Source organism: Epinephelus fuscoguttatus, linkage group LG19 (assembly GCF_011397635.1).
Source record: "Epinephelus fuscoguttatus linkage group LG19, E.fuscoguttatus.final_Chr_v1".
NCBI lineage: Eukaryota > Metazoa > Chordata > Actinopteri > Perciformes > Serranidae > Epinephelus > Epinephelus fuscoguttatus.
The window spans coordinates 12,863,655-12,882,934 of NC_064770.1; the positions used below are offsets into that span (position 1 = coordinate 12,863,655).

The following is a 19,280-nucleotide window of genomic DNA, read 5'->3' on the forward strand; positions in this document are numbered from 1 at the left end:
CATGGTTTATGTTGACATGTGCACTAATGGGTAATGTCCCATTTCAACCTCTCAGATGGTCTCATATAAATTATTATTATCCAATATTTCACAAAGAAAGCAATAATCAGAGAAAATCTCAAAGAAAATCATACAAATTTAACTCATATTAGTAGCAGGATGTTGTTCTTCTATCCACCAAAATTAGCTACAAAAATACTTTTTATTAATCAGTATTAATAAACTAATGATGTCATATATAATCTAAGTCACAGAAGCCATTTTTCAGCAGGGCACCTACTTTTACTTTGAGCACATTTAACTGATAAGTGCACACTTAAACTTATGTAGGACTTCAAATGCAGGACTTTTGCAGGGCTTTTTACAGGCAGTATTTTGATACTGTTGTACTGAGTTTTGAGTAGTTCCTCCACCTGTGCTTCTATAAACACAAATAACAAACAAATACACACAAATAATTAATATTTTATACTTCATTCTGAGTATCTTCTAAATAAGTTTTTTTATATTATTATTTAGTTAGTTATTTTATTGATTAGTGTGCTTACATTGCTTTTATTGCTTGCTGCCTCTTGGATGTTCATGTACATTACTTATTTTGTGCATCATAATTAAAGATACTGGTGTTATTAAAAACAACAATACCAAAGATGGTGATGATTATGGGCAGTATTGTGAGATGTTTAATAGTAAGTCATTCTTCATTTATCAGTCACAATTAAATCAAGTTTAATAGTCACTAATAATAGCATACTCATTATTAAGGTGAGATCATTGGATAGAAAATGCTCTGTACAGATTTTTTAAGCAGTCACAACTAAAATTATAAGTATTTTCTAATTTTTTTAATTCTTTTTTTTTTCATTAAGTCAATTATAAACTATGTCAATACCCTAAATTCATCATAACAGAGTAAAGAAATGTTTTTAAAAGGGGGGAAATGAATAAATAAAGAAGTGTCTTTAATAAAGTGAAGCAAAATGCATCAGGACAAAGTATTACGGTATTTAATTCTTATTTATACACACATACAATTCAGTGTGAGCATGTAAATCCAAAGTTTTTCAAATACATGCAAAGAAAACTGTTCTTCCATCTTGTTTGTTGTGTGAGGAGATATTTTGATTGAATATATAAATGAGCCAGACACCTTCATGCAGCAGTACATCTTACATTACATTAGAGCACATTAGCATCATTACAACTTAAAATAAGCTGTGCACATACAGGGTAAAAGCATCAGTCACTGAGTGTATGGAAGGCTTGTATCTCAGTCCGTAATATAGCAATGGACATCACAAACCAAAAATAAAGTGGCTGCTGTGCCTCTATGCAGGCAGATGGAGGTGGTCAGAAGGAGGGTGGAGAGATACCGTCCAGTGGTCCAACAAGCATCTAATGTCCCGAATGTCCTTATTAGTCCACGTGGGACTGCAGACCTGCAGCACAGTCCCTTAGATATCAGGTTTACTTAATTCCAAGACTCCTGGGTCTATTTCTGATCTCCTGTAAGGTGATACGATGTACCGCCATTCTGTCTCCTCCACTTTAGCCATCAGTTCATCCTTAACCATCCTTTCTCACTCCCTCCCTCTCTTTTTTATCCCCATCCAAACTTGAGGCTGCGGCTAAAGTTAGATTGGCCGGCGGAGGGGTATATAAGCCCCCGGGGATGTACGTATAACGCGGCTTCACACTATCTTTCCTTCTTGATCAGCCAAACCTCCACTGATACCGTCTCAAGATGGTGAGTACCAGGTCTCCCACACTTCTGCACTCTTCTGGTGGAAACATCTACAGGGGAAACAAACCAACCCCATGGATTAAATCTTCTCGTTGATGACTTTTTTTTTGTCAAGTCTTGAAATAATTATATCAAATAGATGGGAGCATGTGTCATCACTTCCAGTAAACCAAGTCATTTTGGAATTTTTTTGTGGATTTACAGTTCTCCTTGATGCAGTTTTAAGGATGCTTGGGTACCAATGTGTTGTTAAATTGCATGCCAAACATCTGCAGGACCAAATTCAAGAAAATGATTTTTTTTTTTTAAAAAAAAAACTTCAGCCCTGCTCACAAACCAAATGCATGTCATATTTGTAGTCAGATCATCAGATTTACTAACCTGATGTTTGCACCTGAACATCTCATCTGCTAGAGCAGTGTTTCCCAACCTGGGGTCAAGACCTCTTTAGCAGGTAACAACATAACCTGAAGGCTTATGACATAGTTGATGGGACAGGAAAAAAAACAAAAATCTGCAACACAAAATTTATGTCAGCCTTTTTTTGTTATCTTTGTTGCTGTAGTTTTATCTGAAAATGAAAGAAGTTCATAGAAGAAAACTACTATTTTTGGGTAGATAAATGCACGCCCACGTTACTTAACTTTAATGGGTCACAAGCCAAAAGGAGGTTGGGAACCTCTGCCTGTACAGATGTGAGTTTTAGACAAAATATAACTGACTGACCTGAAGATGTCACTCATGTGTTTGTCCTCCAGGCACCAAAGAAGGCCAAGAGGAGGGCAGCAGCAGGAGATAGCGGCTCCTCCAACGTGTTCTCCATGTTTGAGCAGAGCCAGATTCAGGAGTACAAAGAGGTGAGGTTTGTCCGGCCACACAGTGATACTCCATCCCCTACAGGAGCCCATTTTCCCCTATTGTTTCATCATGGCAGCCTCAGGATGCATTAGACATCTGTATAACTTCTGATAAATAAATGTAAACCACTTTCGATTCTGAATTCACGCTGGTGTGATTTGAGTTTGATTTTTTGGAGCCGGTAACCAAAATTAGAGTTTGGTAATTAAGCAGCTCTTGGATCCATTTTCACAGCAGTTGCTATTTTGCCGTCGCCCCCTCTCCCCTGACAATTTAATCAGTATGAGAATGTCATTAGGAGGAGCTCTGAAATTTCTGTCACCATCTGAAGCTCTCAACATTTTGTTCCCCTTTGACCTCGCCCCCCCCCCCAGCTGTCACCCAGACTTCTCCTTAAGGCTTAAGGCTGTGAGGCCAAGCAGAACAACTGGACCTTGTATTGTAGTGCAGAACAGAGGACATGAGTAGAAAAAGGAAAGAGCATGTTTGATATATTCAATAGTTTTAACTTTTATTTGTGTCCAATCAGAGAATTACTTTGATGAATGGAGAAAGAAGGACCAAAAAGCAAAGGGAGAAAGCATGAAGTGTGAAGGGCGTGTGGAGTTCAGTAAGGTCAGGGAGATGGAATTTTATAAGAGCAGCCAAGAGATTACATGATGGTGTTGGTGTTTTTTAATGCGTTGTCAAGGGATATGTGCTGCGAATAGAGGAAACATGCCTCTTGCGATAAGTGATACAGGCTCCTTGAGTGCCACTTTGGGAATGTTCAACATGATGATTAGGGTGATCTTAACACGTTACTCAGATGGAAAAATAGATGTGGGTGTTTTGGATTAGTCAGAGCGAGTGCAGTGTGTGTGTGTGTGTGTGTGTGTGTGTGTGTGTATGAGAGATAGAGAGAGAGTAAGAAATAAGAAGGAAGGGAGGGAGATGAGCAGCACGATCAAGTCCAAGAGGTCATCTTAAGTTTCATAGATGTAAGTTGTGCGGGGTGAGCAGATCAGACAGCTGTTCCCTAACGTTACTTTCCTAAATTAACATGTAAGAGAAGACTTGGGGCTACCTTAAGTACCCCCACCACCCCCCTTAACCCCCCTTGAACCTCCTCAAGGCCATGACAGTGAGATCTGCCTCTTTGGGTGCAGCCTTTCTCTTGTGCACTACCCTCTAACAACATTTGTAAAGCATTGTGTCAAAGATATTTGCAGCTGCTGCTTTCACAGACAAAGTGATGACAGAGGAGTCCCTGAAAGTGTTAAGGGGTCTCACCCCATCCATCCACACAGCCCGTCTCCCCATCTGTCCTCAGTGCTTCCTTCAAGTAATAACCACAGTCTTCCTCTCTATAGGCTTTCACAATCATTGACCAGAACAGAGATGGTATCATCAGCAAAGATGACCTGAGGGACGTGCTGGCTTCATTGGGTGAGTGCTGATGGGATCAATCTACAGTGGAAAAGCACATGTGTTTCATGGTTTCTTGGACTAATATGATTTTTTTTGTGGTTGTTCAGGCCAGCTTAACGTGAAGAATGAGGAGCTGGAGGCCATGATCAAAGAGGCCAGCGGCCCCATCAACTTCACTGTCTTCCTCAACATGTTTGGAGAGAAACTGAAGGGTGGGTGTCTCATTTTCACTGACTGTTTCTGTCACACTGATGTGTGTTTTAGATTATTTCCATCATTTCTTAAGTTCAAATTTCTGGTATGTAATACATAAACCCCCATCAAGGAAACACTAGATGAAACTACCCAACAGTGTATAAAGGTGTTAAAATTAGCTTCACCTCGAACAACTCCATCACAGGGTGCTTATATATCAGTACATCAATGACACTGTCCCACTAATGTAATAATATAGCACTGATTAGGGCCATTCTGTGTAATGAGTACTTTTACTTTTACTGTATACTTTAACACACATTGTTGCACCCTGAATGCAATTACCCATGGAGCATTTCCGTTGTGTGTCACTGATAGATTTACTCAGTGTTTTTCTCTTCCTCCTGTCCTCACCAGGTGCTGACCCCGAGGACGTTATTCTTAGCTCCTTCAAAGTCCTGGACCCAGAGGGTACTGGAACCATCAAGAAGGGATTGTAAGCAAATTTAATAGATTATTTTTAACGTTCTCTATGCAAGTCCAAATCGGATCAATTCAAATGTATGACCAAAATCTGTTTGCGCATTCCAGCCTTGAGGAGCTCCTGACTACTCAGTGCGACAGGTTCTCCAAGGAAGAGGTAAAATCAGCAACCTGTTAGAGGAACACTGCATGTTTTTGGCAGACTGGCTCATTGGTGTTATTGTGTACTGTTATTCAACACCTCCTGTCTCTATATGCAGACATGATGGCGACTTTCAAAGTGTCCTCATTGTTTGCAGATAGGATGACCCCTTTCTTTCATTTTCTGGAAGGGTCTCTCCCTTATTCCACAGGGAAGATGTCAGATTTTACTATATCCACCCAATGTTCGAGGTTCCTTTATTATTGGTTATCAAAACTTTAAAGTTTAACCTGGACTAAAATCCTAACAATGTGGTCAAGTTAGCTGAATCTAAAGTGTGAGCTTAAAATGTGAGCGGGTTTTGTAACTTGATAACGGACCAGTATCTCAAAAACATGGTGCATTCCCTTCCAAAACATTGAGATCATACATCCCCTGCCAAGCTGAATTTCCAACTGTTTTCCCCCTCAGATTAAGAACATGTGGGCCGCCTTCCCCCCAGATGTTGCTGGCAACGTAGACTACAAGAACATCTGCTACGTCATCACACACGGAGAGGAGAAGGAGGAGTAAAGAGAAAGCAAGAAGACACGAAAAGACAGCAATCCCTTCGCTATTCTGCCTTCCCTGCCCTTTTCTTTCCTCCTGGCTTCCTTTTTGTGTAAACCCATGTGCTCAGCCGTTCATGTTCGAACCAAAGACTTGTCACACCTACACATGACAGGGCTGATGCCCGTGGGGTGTCTATGTTTGCTTATGGGGAATAGGGGTGATTTTCAATAAAATTATCCTGTAACATCATTTCCATCCACAAGCTCCAAAACCTTTTCTTTCCTTGCAATCATCTTCTGTCTTCTCACCTCTACATCTCTGTCTGCCCTGTCACTTCCTCCTCTGAGGTGTTTGTGTGAATGAAACTTTTCACCCTGCTTCCTGTAGTATCTGAGGAAAAGACAGGTTTATTACTGAGAGGGGGTGCACATAAAGTGGGAGGACCTCATTCCAAATTTTGAAGATGTCCTCTTGGGTGGAGAAGGTGAGAGGACGAAGAGCATTTGCAGGTTAGAAAGGAAAAAAGTTGTCTCCTTAAAGTGACGACAACTTTTTTCCATGCGAAGTGGGAAAAAAAAAACACTACCGAAGGAGGGGAGAGAAAGGGCCGAAAGAAAACATTCAAATCTTCGTTTTCTTTCCCTCCGCTCCTTCCTCCATCCATCCATTAAATCATCTTTTTTTTCCATAAGCTGTCTCAACCTCAGTGACCTTTCCTCTGTAATGAATAAAAGGGACAAACTGTGAATAAAATCTCTTTCCTTTTGTACAATAGTGTCTCTCTTCAGTGGTTCTATGGGACAGGGTTCAAGGGAGGAAACAAGTATGGAGAAATTCACAGCAAAATCTCTCATGAACACACAGCTAGTGACATCTAGTGGAGCAGCTTTACATCTGCATGTACAAAGAGGAGCCTGAGAGGTACATCTAATCCACACAGATCAGCACCTCCTGTGAACTTCTGCACAGAGGGCAAAGAAATGACCAAACTACTTTTATTATAGCAGTGACAGGTGGTTTTCCGTGGTTAAAAATAAATGCTGGTCATATAAATCCAGCCAGATTCATATTGTTTCCAAGAATATGTTCAACAGTTGCAAAAGCAGATATGATCTCAAGGATGATTTCTTCATCACTACTCTCATGAATTTACCACAAAAGTAATTCAAAAAACAGAACATCCTCCATGTTTCATCAAGAAAGACAAAAACACCACAGTGATTTAATATATTATGGTTTATTACTCATCACAAATGTCATTATCATCATCAATTAAATACATCAGTTGTAGATCTGAAGGAATGAATTCAATTAGCTATGATTTTATTTCACTTTCACCAGAGAGAGTGACAATGTAAACTTAAAAACACAAAAGACATAACGGCATGGGGAGAAAAACAGCTGAAACTCTTCTTCATATATTTGCATTAGTGGGTAGTCATTCCCAATCAACTGTAATCAAGAATGACAATTTCAGATCAATGCAGAAATGCACAAATGACCTGAAAGAAATGGATTCCTTGATTCATCCTCAATATTGCAGCGCTAGGTGCCGATTCCACAAGCTAGTGAGAGATTAAATTGATCATCACGTTATCTAGAGCCCTCTGAAGTAAGAGAAATGACATTATCATCGAGACATGAGCTGCGAGAACGTATTGCTCATAAAATATTGAAGTCCACGGGCATGAGTGTGTGCTCAGTGAAACTGAAGCACAAATTTCATTTTCCCCATGGCACCAATCTGACCATCACGATCAGAGGTGAAATCAGTGCTGCTGTTACCACACACCATCAACAGTCATGATGGAGGATGGTTTGCATAGATGTGTTCAGGCCTATCCTCACTAACACTACACTAATCTGTGCCTATGAATGCACTGGCGTCAATATCGGGGGAGGGAGGGAGGGAGGGAGTGTGTGATATTTATATATTTAATGACAGCCACGTAAAGACCTGAAATAAGTGAAAAACAATGAATATGTAGGACATGTTGGCTACAATTACACGAAAGTCCCTCTAATCCTTAACTACAAAAACAGTACAGTTAAAGAGCATCAATGTTTTTTTTGCCATCAAATGGTTTTACACTAACTACCTGGCACTATTCATCGTATACTGATGGGGTTCAGTGCAGTTTAATGTATGCATAAATATGTTACAGTACAGAACACTGAGTGTAAATAGGTTAGGGAGTTAGTCCGTAAGTCATTATGAATGTTACAACACAATTTGGTGAGACAGACATACTTAAGATCTCGAATTAAAGAACTATTCAAAGCTCATAAATCACCTCTTGTTATATTATACAGTACGATTAAGACCTTCAACTCCCAAAGCTTCTGTCTGAATCACTCGTCTCAGTTTGTTCTGTCGGAGGCCCATTTTTCCACCCAAATCTATTTAATACTGCACTTCAGTAAACTGGAGACTCGTGAACCTATAGTTGACCAAACCAACGGTGACAGTAAACTTAAATAATAGCAAAAACATGCGTCAAGTCTGTTGTGTAAAAGCAGAGGACTTAGCGTGCAAAGAAAAAAAAGAAAAGAAATTAAAAATAAAACACTTAAATGATCACCCTGCAACTACACTGTGTGTAGTCGGCCATCGTTCCAGTCAACCAGGTGTCTCTTACTCACATAGAAAAATAGTCAGATCCAAAATAATAATAATAATAATTCATAATATACTATATTTGATTAAATTAACCACTTTGTACATAAATACATCAGAGCCCAAAGGTCAGAGATCAGAGGTTAATGCTACATTGGCACACCTGGCACCTCCAGTCAAGTGGCTTCCTATAGGTCCTCGAGGCGAGATTTCAAACTAAGAAACCGGCCTGCTGAGACTCTCGTTTTCTACGTCACTGCACTAATGGAGTGGTCGACTTCAATGGTACTTTGTGACAAAATCACAAGTGCAAAAATCATCCTTCATTCTCTTAAGATACTTGAAATCACATTCTAATGGGTTCGTGAACTTAAGTTCTTACCCATCCTGAAATTTGGCTAAATAAAACACACACGTAGGATTTTGTTTGCAAATAAAAGCAAAATAATACTAATTTTACAGATTTGGTTTGCAGGACTCGTGCACAGTCACTGCTGTGTATTGCATGTTTTCACGCAACCACTTTATCAATAATGTTGCACCCCACTTTTTGCCAAAATCGACCTCAGACACAAGAAATTTAAACTGAATTAACTGAAATAAAAACAATAAAATGCTCCCCGTGTGTCGTTTGTCAGAGACAAAAACAAAAACACACATAAATGATTCATTAAAAAACAACCACCACTGCATAGTGGTCATATGCTTAATCGTCTCCCTCTTTTCATCTGTGTACATCCCTCCAGTCCCCCTTCAGATTTATTCCACTGACTAGAGAATTTAGGGAGAACCACACAGGATTCAATGGTTTGACTTGAGAGAAAAAAAGCAGCCAGAGGGAGACTGAAAACAGGGAGGCCACACATAGAACAGTAACACATTTCACTACACTACTAAGGCACACACTCACTCACAACATTTAACATGACAATAAATACATCCTCAACAACATTTCTAGCATTTCTGCCTTCAGTGCCTGTGTTTGAGACGACTTCAATGGGTTTTCTTTTCTTGTTGTCACAGGCATCCAGATAGCCTGTGCACGTATGAGAAATGATGGGGCTTGTGAAGCGCTATCAGGATACTTTTTATTTACATACTCTATGGCACCGGAACTATTTCTGCAACCCTTCAGCTCAACAGTCCCTCGAGCTTTTCTAACCACTGCCTTCAATCTGATTTAAAAAAAAAAAAAAAAAAAGACAAAAAGAATTTAAAAAACTAAAAGATAATGACTGCGTTCAGATTCACAGTCCGTGCTCCAGTTGTAAAAGGAAATTTGTCCCATCATACTAAAACTCGGTGAAAAAGGAAAGCATTGAGCAAAGGGCTAAAAGCCCCCCGAGGTGCTATTAAAACCATGATCCAGTTTTCTCCACCATAGTCCTGGGACTACATTAAGTCTTTGAAATGATGCATTATACAGGAAGCCATCCCATTTTTTTTATTAATCACTCTTCTGTTTCTGGGGGTCTTTTGTTCCCCTGACCTCTTTTTTTGTTCAGTGTCCCTTTTCATTATCCTGGAATGACAGGGTGGGAAACTAGGCCGAATCTCTTGCTGCTGCAGCTCCATTTTTGTCCTCAGCTTCTCCTCCCCCTTTGTCCTTTTTCTTCCCCCCTTTCTTCTTCTCTTTTTCTAGCCTCTCCTTCTCCTTCCTGAGCCTCTCTTTTTCAGCCTTTTCCTTTTCTTTCTTTTCCTTCATTTTCTTCTTCTCGTCTTCCTTTTCCTTCTTCTTGTCTTCTTTGCTCTTCTTCTTCTTCTTTACCTCTTCCTCTCCAGTTGTAACATCGGCTGCGGGCGCTGCTTCTTTTTTTGAATCTGAAATTAGTGGCAGAGGGGCGTTGTTTGCTGTAGGAGAGGGGATAGTATGAGTAATTTGCTCTGAGACGATCTTAGGAGAGGGGGACAGGGTGCTGGGTGGTGGTGCTGTGCTTTGCGTTGAGGCCGCAGCAGCAGGCTGGTCCTGTGCTGAGGTGTCTTCTGAGGCCTGAGCAGCCCCACGTGATGAGCCGGCTGCACCCCCAACTAAGGGGCTCTGAATGTGGGGTGCCTGTGCCCTCTGACCTGCCCCTGGAGGAATGGGGGGTTTATGGCTGGGGCCTTGTTCTGGGCTTGATGTTACTGAAGGCCGAGACTGAAGCGGTGGGCCTTCGAATCCTGATGGCCCTGAGAAGGAGCCCTTCTTGGTTTGGGAGTGGAAAGGATTCTTGGACCTACGGAAGCCAGGGAGTGAGAGGAGGCTGGAAGAGGCCCTGAGGGGTCCTGGTGGAGGGACTGGGCTTCCCAGGAAAGAGAAGCTGCCGCCGGAGCTGATGGAGGCGGCACGGCGTTTGTGCTCGTAGATGGCCCTGGTGCCATGGAGGCGGCGGCCTGGCTGGTGTGTCAGCTCCCCTCTAGACTCCCTCCACTTCCTCACCTGGATGCTGCACTCCCTCTCTATGAGCGACTCCGTCACCGGGAGCGTGATAATCTGGACGACACATCAGACAAGAACGAGACAGACAGAGGAAGTGAAGATTACTGGGCTGGGTACTACAGGACAAAGTGAGTCATAACTCGTGTCCTGACTAAAAACAGAAGCGTTTTGTTTATGAAGCCGAGAGAAAGAGACCTACCTCCTGTACCAATATGTCTTCTCTGATAGTGTCAGGTGAGATGTTCCTTAAACGTTCCATGGTTTCATACATGCCTTGTAGTTCCCGAAGTTTATCCACTGAGCCGAGCATCTGTTTCAGGAGAACCAGGCCCACACGAAAAACTATCTTCACTCCTACGATCAGAGACACAAATCAGTTTTTCTGTTAAACTACAGGCCAAAAATAAAACTGAATTCAAGAAATACTTAAAGGGACAGTTCACCCTAAAATCGGGACTACACATTATTTATTTATTTCAGCTAGCAACTATGAGCGAGCTAACATTACAGCTCAGCTGAGGAGGACGCCATTAATGTTTACACCTGGTGCTGTCGCAAAAACATGCCTCTTGTTTGTGAGTAGATGCATGCCTCCTTCTATGCTGTGATACAGTGGTGGGTTTAGTTTGGTAGGAAGAAAAAAGTTCCTACATGAAATTGCTCACAACAAGGTATGTGGATTATCTTGTACAACCAGGTCATGATTCTTGGAAAGAGACATTTCTGTTGAGTTTGTCAAATGCTTTGAGCACCAAAAACCAAGTGCCATCTAGTTCCATTATATGCAACAGAAGGCAGACATCTCTACAGCCAACATCTCCAACCTTCAGCAACTCTCATCAAAACAATCAAAATTGATTAACAGCACTACAGGTACAGGTGCATTTCTGATTTTGGGGTGAACTGTCCCTTTAAAACTGCAGAAAAGTTTCCAATTCAATCAATTTATGACGGAAAAAATGTTTCCGATTTCTTATGAGATCACTGTAATTCAACACCAACTCGAGGTAAACATAGGTGAACAATTAAGTTATAAACTGAGAGAAGCGCTAAGGGCTGGTGGATATGAACGTTACCTTCACAGAAGAACATGTCCCATACACGCAGTACACTGGCCCATGGTAAGGTGCGTGAGAAGATGCACATGAACCACTCAGTCATGTAGAGAATCGGGTCAATCTTGAACTTCTTAAGATGACGGTACGCCATTGGACATGTACGCCGTAACAGGGAGAAGAAGATCTCACCATCCAGCTGGATTGCTTCCTAGAAGACAGAAGTGATGAGTCAGTAAAGCCGTGAAAACTGATACGAAGGTCTGACAAAAGACTTGTTTCATTCACTCACCAGCCCAGCGCTGTAGTAGCCAGGAAGGTATTTCTCGCATATCTGTACGAGGCACCAAAAAGCTTGCTGTGAAACAGAAAAAAATATATAAGTTGAGGCTGCCAATCAACTGCAAATGAGGCTAAAGAGTTTTCAGAAAGTTGTGAGTTGAAACACAATTACATCACTTTGTTTCCCAATTCTTTTTTGGGCTCTTTTAAAAATAGAACAATGCGCACATTATTGATTCATCACATCTTCTCATGCTTCCTTCTTTCTGTATCTACTGTGTGTAACTGATGGCAAGCCTGCATTATGTGATGTGGTGATATGATATATAAAAAACAATTATATACACAGCCTTTGCGCCCTTCTGTTAAACACAAAGCGTCTGCAATTGAAACTGTAACACTTCACAAGATAAGAAAACACTTTCTTTTCTTCTATTGGACCTCAGCGACACTCACTGTCCCAGTGCTATTAGAAAATATCACACACTGCTACTTGACTATCACCACATCACAACAAAACACCCTCACACTGACATTCTGCATACGACCATTTATAAATGGGACTGACTGAACTCAGGTTTTAAACTGTCAGAATACAGATTAGGCAGATCGGTGTGGTCACCTTGTTGCAAAAAGGTCAGCCCCCGCTTTAACTGAGCAAAGCAATTGTAACTGGAGTACTGTCTTTATCACACACGCTTGATATTTGCAGGACATCTCGTCTGGTCAACAAAGATTCAGCAGTGTCACCAGTCTGCAGTCTGCTACTATTTTTAATTTTGTACTTTGTTTCGCTTTTTTGCACGCCCACTCAAGCTTTCTTATGAGCTCTCTCTTGACGAATGTGTCCAGTGAGGAGGGATAAACAGATAGAAAGATGATGCTTAAAGGTATACTATGCAGGGTTTTCCTAAAAACAATGTACAGACTCATACATAAGTGTGTGACGGTGTATTTATCGGCAGAGATTCTACCCTCTGCCTGTATTTTTTTATTTTCTGTGTTTGAGACATTCCTGGGCATATTGCGCAGGTGAGGTTGGATTTTATAAAGAGGTAGCAGCCAGGTGCCAGACCATGAGCAGCACACATCCAAGAGGAAGCTACAAAACTTGCAGACATCATGGCAAAAAATGCAATTACAGCAAGGTGAAACGCCAAGCAAACAAAGCTGGGGTTGATATCAAGTTGGAAATTATAACAACAAGTAATAACAACAGACTGTAATAAATTGAATTTCCCCAATAATGGATTATTAAAATACTTCTTCTGTCAAGTAATCATTACAGAACTGACACTGATGAAGCATTTTTCATATACCCTCGAATGAGAACAACTACCCCAAAGTCTCATGCCCTCACCTCAGCAGGCATGTGCATGAGCAGCACTGCAGCCACTGGAGCCTGGGCCTGGCAGTAGCCCTCGTCAGGCTTGTAGATGGTGTAGGCCTTCAGGATACGGTACAGATCCTGTTGCCTGCAGGAACAAACAACAAATTATCTGGTGGCCAAATCCACCAAAACGCTTCAGCAGTTCATGCACCTCCTGTTGACTCATTACGGGAATCATGCAAATCAAACTAACGGGGATCCAGGGGAGAAACAGAATGCAGACAAGTGCCTCTGAAAACACTTTGAAATAAAAAAAAATTGACACTCATTTCAATCAGTTATCTTCTAAAGGAAAACATATGATTAAATTTTTAAAACATACCCTGATTATATATATTGCATGAATATCCTCTATTGTCATCATTTTCTGTATTAAATTGATGGAATTATTCATTGTTCTGCTATTGAATTTACACAATTTTCTTGGTTGTATCCTGTAATCTGTTACTCCAGCTCCACTTTTCCCATGGGAATATGTTTATTTACTGACAGATATATGCACATTGGTACAGTTGCCAGGCTGTTACAAATCAATTTGACAAGACACTGACCTCATAAAGATCCACCATGGATCAAACATTGTTTGTCCATGGTTACATAAAATTTGAGGATTGCAGTCAGTGTGCAGGTTTTACTCTAATCAATCATGTGTGTTTATTCTGATGTAAAACAGAATGAGGTTGTGTGTGCTTGTTTTGTTTTTTTACCCATGGCCACCACGAGCAGCAAACATCTCATGGAAGGGAAACTGTCTGTGGAGATCCTTCTCTATAATGTCCAGCCATTTAGCCTCTCCCTGCTCTCTCTCCAGCTCCTGCAGTTAAAAAAACATAGATACAAGTTTTAGAAAAGTTCTCATTAGCTCCTGGAGTCGGTCTCTAAATTAGCCATCAAAGTGGATTAGACTGCAAAGTCCTATATAAAACCACATCTGAGAGTCTTCTTAAGTCAACACAAACAACACTAAGCAGACTGCTGGGACCCAGGCCCGGCCAAGGCCAGACCCCCCTCCGGCATGGACACAGAGGAGGCAAGGCAGGCAGGATTACCGGTCCTGATAAGAAGCTTACGGCCCACTAGGTCTGCGCCTGCGCCCCTTCAGCACCCCCGGAGTTGGAATTGCCCTACTCAGCCACAAATTCCCATTACAGTGGTCCACACTTTGAGCTAATCAGTCAAAGTACTGTGGCTTCTTCACTATAATTAAAACATCGTCAACATCACACACAGACAGGTGACAAATTAAAAGAAAAACCTGAATAAATGAGTAGAGAAATGTAACAAATGCAGATGCTTCCACACAGATGCACTGCATGGTACAAGTACATAATTGCAGAATGCTAAAGCTGAGCTGAATCTCACATCACTGCTGAAAATGCAGAAATATGAAACAAAATGCCTGAAAAATCTGAAAGCTGCTGAAAAACTGAAAGCTGAAAAATGTAAAAGTGGCAGAACTGCATTACATTAAGAACCGAAGAGTTGAAATACATTGCTAGAAAAGCTGAGAGCTTAACTGTTATACTGTAAAAGCTGGAACCTGAAATGAATTGCCTGAAACAGCTGGAAAAGAAATTATTTTCTACTGATATCAGACACATGAACTGAGCTGAGAGCTGCAAAGCATTACTGAAGATGCAAAAATGTTAAATAAAATGCCAGAAGTGGAAACAAAACTATGTTAAGATAAAATAAGAATCCTTTATTGGTCCCACAGTGGCCACTTCCTTATCGTCATTTCATACACACCTAATTTAGTTCAATTTAAGTCTGTTAAATAGACTACTGTGGATGTCCTCTGAGCTTCTGTTAAAGGTCTGGGGCTTCAGTGTGCCTACCAGTAAGCAGATGTCTATATTTGTGTATGGCTGAGGTAATTTTTGAACTATGTACTGCCCTGAGAAAAAAAGAAAAAAAATGCTGAAGAGTTGCCCCCTCTTTTCACACAAATTCAGTTGGATGAGCTCAACCCAACTCACTGTCCCTGAGTCCACCCAGTTTATATTCAATCACTGGGGGCATTTACTTTGAAAAATGTCAGTAAAAATCCCCCACAAAGATACACACATCCACACACATTTGTATGATGTATGTATGTACTTGCATATTGGTCTGCGTGAACTGATGACGGCATCCTGACCCGCATGTTTTTCTTATACTTTTTAGCTTCTTTCTTAAATTTTAAAATGTTATTAAAAAAATGAAGTTTAAAAAAAGACAACGCGGCCACGGGGATACCTCAAATTTTCCATGGTTTGCTTCTAGCAGCTCTTGGCTGTTGGACAGCAGCTGCCAGGCTTTGGCTCTGAGAGAAGATGGAATCCCCTTCCTGCAGCGCAACTTCACCTAAAAGGCACAAAAAGACACATGGGGTAATTTAAGTTTGGCATTATTCCAGGTATGACCAGTCCAAGTACTTCTAAAACACATCCAAACACATCTGAAAGGCTGACATTCATACCTTCTGGAAGCGATGTTTAACCCATTTATCCCAATGGTGGAACATGTCGAGCCATTTTACCTCCCTCTGCCTGGCGACTTCAACTCGAACTTCCTTTTCACTGTAAAAGTGAGTAATATAAGATGACTCCATCATTGACAGAACTGGGAAGTGCTCTTTTTCTTTTCACACTCAGATATGTTTAGAAGTTTGTAACTCTAATCTAATGGCACAAATAAATTACCTCACTTTCTCTCTCACATTTATTTGCACAACATTATGCTGCATTGCTCAAATACAGAACATGCTAATTCACCAGAATGCACTGCCTCTACTGATGGTAAATCAATACATTCTTAATTATTCAACAGTGGAAGAGCAATTAGCTTGTCAGAAAAGTAGAAGCAAATCTGACAGAAAAGAGAGGAAGAGAGCAGATGGGCATGAGAGGTGATACCACAGAGACACACAGTCAGTACATATTGAGTCACAGAAACGCTGTCAGCATTATCTGAGTCAGACCAAGGGGAGATAAAGGATGGATGGATATGTTTAGAGCAGCAGAGAAGAAGAGGAAGAAAGGAAAGAGAGGGTCAAACTGAGAAGAGAGGACTATCTCTTTGGGGCAGATGGATGACAGAGTGAAGAAGATGTTCGGGGAGGGCAAAGTGACCGATTAAAAGGAAGATAGGCAGGATTTACATTTATCTGTATAAGCCAATTCTCTGGCCATAATCTAATGATGTCTCAAATTACAAATATTGAGCTGTCTGCATGGAACCTTAAAAAAAGAGAAGTGTCTATTTTCCCTCCTTCAACCGCCATACTGAATATGCATCTTTAAGTTCAGAAAATCTTAGACCTATATGGTAGGCATAATGAAATCACACAGTGATCAATATTTTGCACAGTGGACGGGGTTGTGAGTAATTAATTAATTAATGTTCTAATACTTACCCGCTTTCACTATACTGATTTCCACCAAGGAAGCCATATTTATCAGTGCGTCTGACAGCCATGCCATTGATCTCTGAGTCTGAGCCCACAGAGCTACCATCCTCTCCAAGCCCAGATAGAGACTCCAATGTTCCCGACATCAGGCTGGCTGACTCTAGGTAGCTAAGGGTGTCAGGAGCTGGCCGTGGGTTGGGGTTGGGCAGCGGGAGGGCAGAAGCTGGCTCGTGGATCAGTGGGACAGTGGGGCTGGGGTGTTCAGCTCTAGTGGGGGTGCTGGGCAGTTCTGCTTTCCTTACGTCACTGGGAGTGTCAGGTTTTGGGGAGAGAGGAGGAGGCTGACTTTGAGGGGTTTGTGCTTGTTGAAGTGGCTGAGGTTTCTCCTCTTCAGCTGTTGCTGCCGAATCGGTGGTAGCTGGCGGAGCAGGCGTGGGAATGGAAGCTGTATTGATCTGGGGTTGGCCCGCTGTAAATTGACCATCATCCATGACAGGATTTGGATTGTGGGTGACGTGCACATTGGGGTAGAGATTAGGACCAGGATTGAGATCAGGAGAGGGGGATGCCTGTTGCACTTCACTCTGAGCTGATGGCTCACTTGACAGTGCTGGGGTCTCTGTTTCAGTATTCAAGAGCTCTGCAGCTGGTGTGTCACTGGTCATTGCTTCCTGCTTAACAACATTAGCTCCAGTCTCTGTATCTTTCCCTGCTGATTCCTCTCTCAGAGGAGCAACCTCGTGTACCAATAATGTAAGGGGTGTCTCAGCAGTGAGTTTGGGAGGACTCAAAGGTGGGTGGGATGTCACAGGTGAACTCCCTGACTGTGCTGTAGGAGTGTTTCCAGTTAAAGCTTTGTCATTGTAGAGGGAAGACTTGGGTGTAGGCATCTCCCTGATAGACTCTGGAGCAGGGCTGTTGGTAGCAGGGAGTGCTGACGAGGACGGAGGGATGGATGGAGCTGCATGAGGATCACCCAATGCAGGTGGTGATGGGGTTAAGGTCGAGAGTTCAGCCATGGTTCCAATCTGATCTCTCCTTTACAAACAGAGAGAAAATGATGGAGCTGAGTTTATTTTGCCAAAAAAAGCAGCTATCAGTTCAGTCATAACAATTGTCAGAAATAAAATCTGCAGCTTGGATCATAAATAGTGTCTTTAATAGTGGATAGAGTTGCAACTCTTCTCAGCAACAAGTCACAACCCTGGCAAGTTTGAGGGTCAACACCTGAGGCAAAAGATGACTAATATTGTCTACGAATAAACAGACTTACAGCCATTTGCTATAAAGCACGAGCAAAGAGTTCATCTTCTTAAAACTTGATGAGATAATTGGATTGAAAAAGCAGTGAACCATATTTAGAAATCATGGAAATTCTTGGGAGACTGTGCAAACATACACCCGCCTTATAACACCAATCCACTTTCAGCCTTAATTGGTTACAGTTAGTATTTACTGAATGTTATGTATTTTGAATTACTTGCAACTCAAAATGTGACATTTTGGTATATCATTACTGTACATAGTAATGCTTGCAGCCATAAATGTCTCGAGCTATATTTACTCTTTTGCTACACAAGCGCCTGTATCACAAAGTAAAAATGATTTTACAAAATGATTACATTTACAACAATTATAATACCCCACTTTAACACAATTTCACTTCATGAGCGGGCTAGCCAGGCTGACAAAAAACATTTCTGTTGACAGTCTAGCTGCATAAATTGTTTTTTGGTACTGATGTAATAGTGCAATGTAAGTGACATGTAACTAACGTTATCAACAAAGCGCCCCCGACAATCACAGTGATCTTGTATTTTGCTGATGAAGCAGGTTAACGTTTGTAGTGGTTGTTCCAGACAGCTATGGTTACATGCTAGCCGCTAATAACACCAGCCACTTTGTTGTCATATCCTCTCTAGAGGCCTCTCTCGAAGCGACTCAACTTCCCGATTCATCACACAGGAGCAACGGTTCTCTAATGGCTAATAGTCAACACCCTCCCTGCCTGCCAGGCCCTGGCCGTACAGCGTCCACGGCCTTGTTCATCCCGCTGCCCCGGTCAACTACAACTTCAGCTCCGCTGCTTAACTCACCCACGACCGGCGTGTCACTGTGATCCGTCCGCCTGGAGAGCCAGGGGGTTCCTATCCGTACGACGCCCCCGCCACAGCTCCGGTTCCGCAACCTCCTCCGTGAAATGACAACACGAAAGAGCGAGACCGGGACAGGAACCGCTGAACAGACTGAGGACCTGGAAGAGCAAACGTCCCACAATCGGCGAGCTAGCTAGCCAAGTTACCAGCTAGCCAAGTTAGCTTATTTTAGCCTAATTAGCATTAGCGCCGATAGTGTTCTGTTTCTGTTAGCCTAGCTTGCTAGCTGAATGTTTCGGTTACCTCCGCTACACATGTGGGCTCACTGCGACCACTCTTGCCAGATTCGAGCAACCCTCTTAGTGATAGTTATCATTCCGAAACAAAAAGGACTTTCTTTGTTTCATTTATCCAAGCACAGCGGCAGAGATACGTCCAACACCAGGAGCCTGCATTTCCTACTGACAGCTACGTGCGTGTTCTCGTCATTGTCGTCGGGAACACGCACGCACACCCACAGGAGCCTCCCTTCCACAGCAGAAAAAGTATATTGTACATTATAGGCCTACTTAATGCATGAAACATCAGTGCTTCTTGGCATAAGTGTTTTTTTTAAGTTATTTTTTAATCAAATAGGGTTATTTGT

At 41.8% G+C, this 19,280-nt stretch overlaps 2 protein-coding genes across 3 annotated transcripts; one reads left to right on the forward strand and one right to left on the reverse strand.

Annotated features, from left to right (window-relative positions):
- Positions 1-1,596: 1,596 nt before the first annotated feature.
- On the forward strand, positions 1,597-5,633 carry mylpfa (myosin light chain, phosphorylatable, fast skeletal muscle a). Its single transcript, XM_049560620.1, has 7 exons — positions 1,597-1,747; positions 2,503-2,601; positions 3,955-4,030; positions 4,120-4,224; positions 4,625-4,703; positions 4,799-4,847; positions 5,304-5,633. Exons 1-7 carry the CDS (start codon positions 1,745-1,747, stop codon positions 5,403-5,405), a joined length of 513 nt encoding a protein of 170 aa, XP_049416577.1. The 5' UTR covers positions 1,597-1,744; the 3' UTR covers positions 5,406-5,633.
- Positions 5,634-6,602: 969 nt separating this feature from the next.
- Positions 6,603-19,107, reverse strand: LOC125879850 (TBC1 domain family member 10A-like). 2 transcript variants are annotated; one of them, XM_049561956.1, is made up of 10 exons: positions 18,635-19,107; positions 16,545-17,573; positions 15,609-15,708; positions 15,386-15,493; positions 13,855-13,961; positions 13,118-13,232; positions 11,768-11,833; positions 11,497-11,686; positions 10,620-10,774; positions 6,603-10,474 (listed from the first exon to the last, which is right to left on the reverse strand). In XM_049561956.1, exons 2-10 carry the CDS (start codon positions 17,555-17,557, stop codon positions 9,545-9,547), a joined length of 2,784 nt encoding a protein of 927 aa, XP_049417913.1. In that variant the 5' UTR covers positions 17,558-17,573; positions 18,635-19,107; the 3' UTR covers positions 6,603-9,544. The 2 variants fall into 2 exon arrangements, with proteins under 2 accessions (XP_049417913.1, XP_049417912.1); XM_049561955.1 differs by having other exon boundaries at positions 16,545-17,576.
- Positions 19,108-19,280: the final 173 nt, after the last annotated feature.

What these genes read in the sequence shown, in the direction of transcription:
- mylpfa (XM_049560620.1), top strand. An exon ending in AGATTCAGGAGTACAAAGAG is followed by an intron (nt 2,602 to 3,954) that starts GTGAGGTTTGTC and finishes TCCTCTCTATAG; the next exon opens with GCTTTCACAATCATTGACCA. An exon ending in GGACGTGCTGGCTTCATTGG is followed by an intron (nt 4,031 to 4,119) that starts GTGAGTGCTGAT and finishes GTGGTTGTTCAG; the next exon opens with GCCAGCTTAACGTGAAGAAT.
- LOC125879850 (XM_049561956.1), bottom strand. Translation starts at nt 17,557, where the DNA reads ATGGCTGAACTCTCGACCTTAACCCCATCACCACCTGCATTGGGTGAT. An exon ending in AATCAGTATAGTGAAAGCGG is followed by an intron (nt 15,709 to 16,544) that starts GTAAGTATTAGA and finishes TCACTTTTACAG; the next exon opens with TGAAAAGGAAGTTCGAGTTG. An exon ending in CAAACCATGGAAAATTTGAG is followed by an intron (nt 13,962 to 15,385) that starts GTATCCCCGTGG and finishes TTTTAACTGCAG; the next exon opens with GAGCTGGAGAGAGAGCAGGG.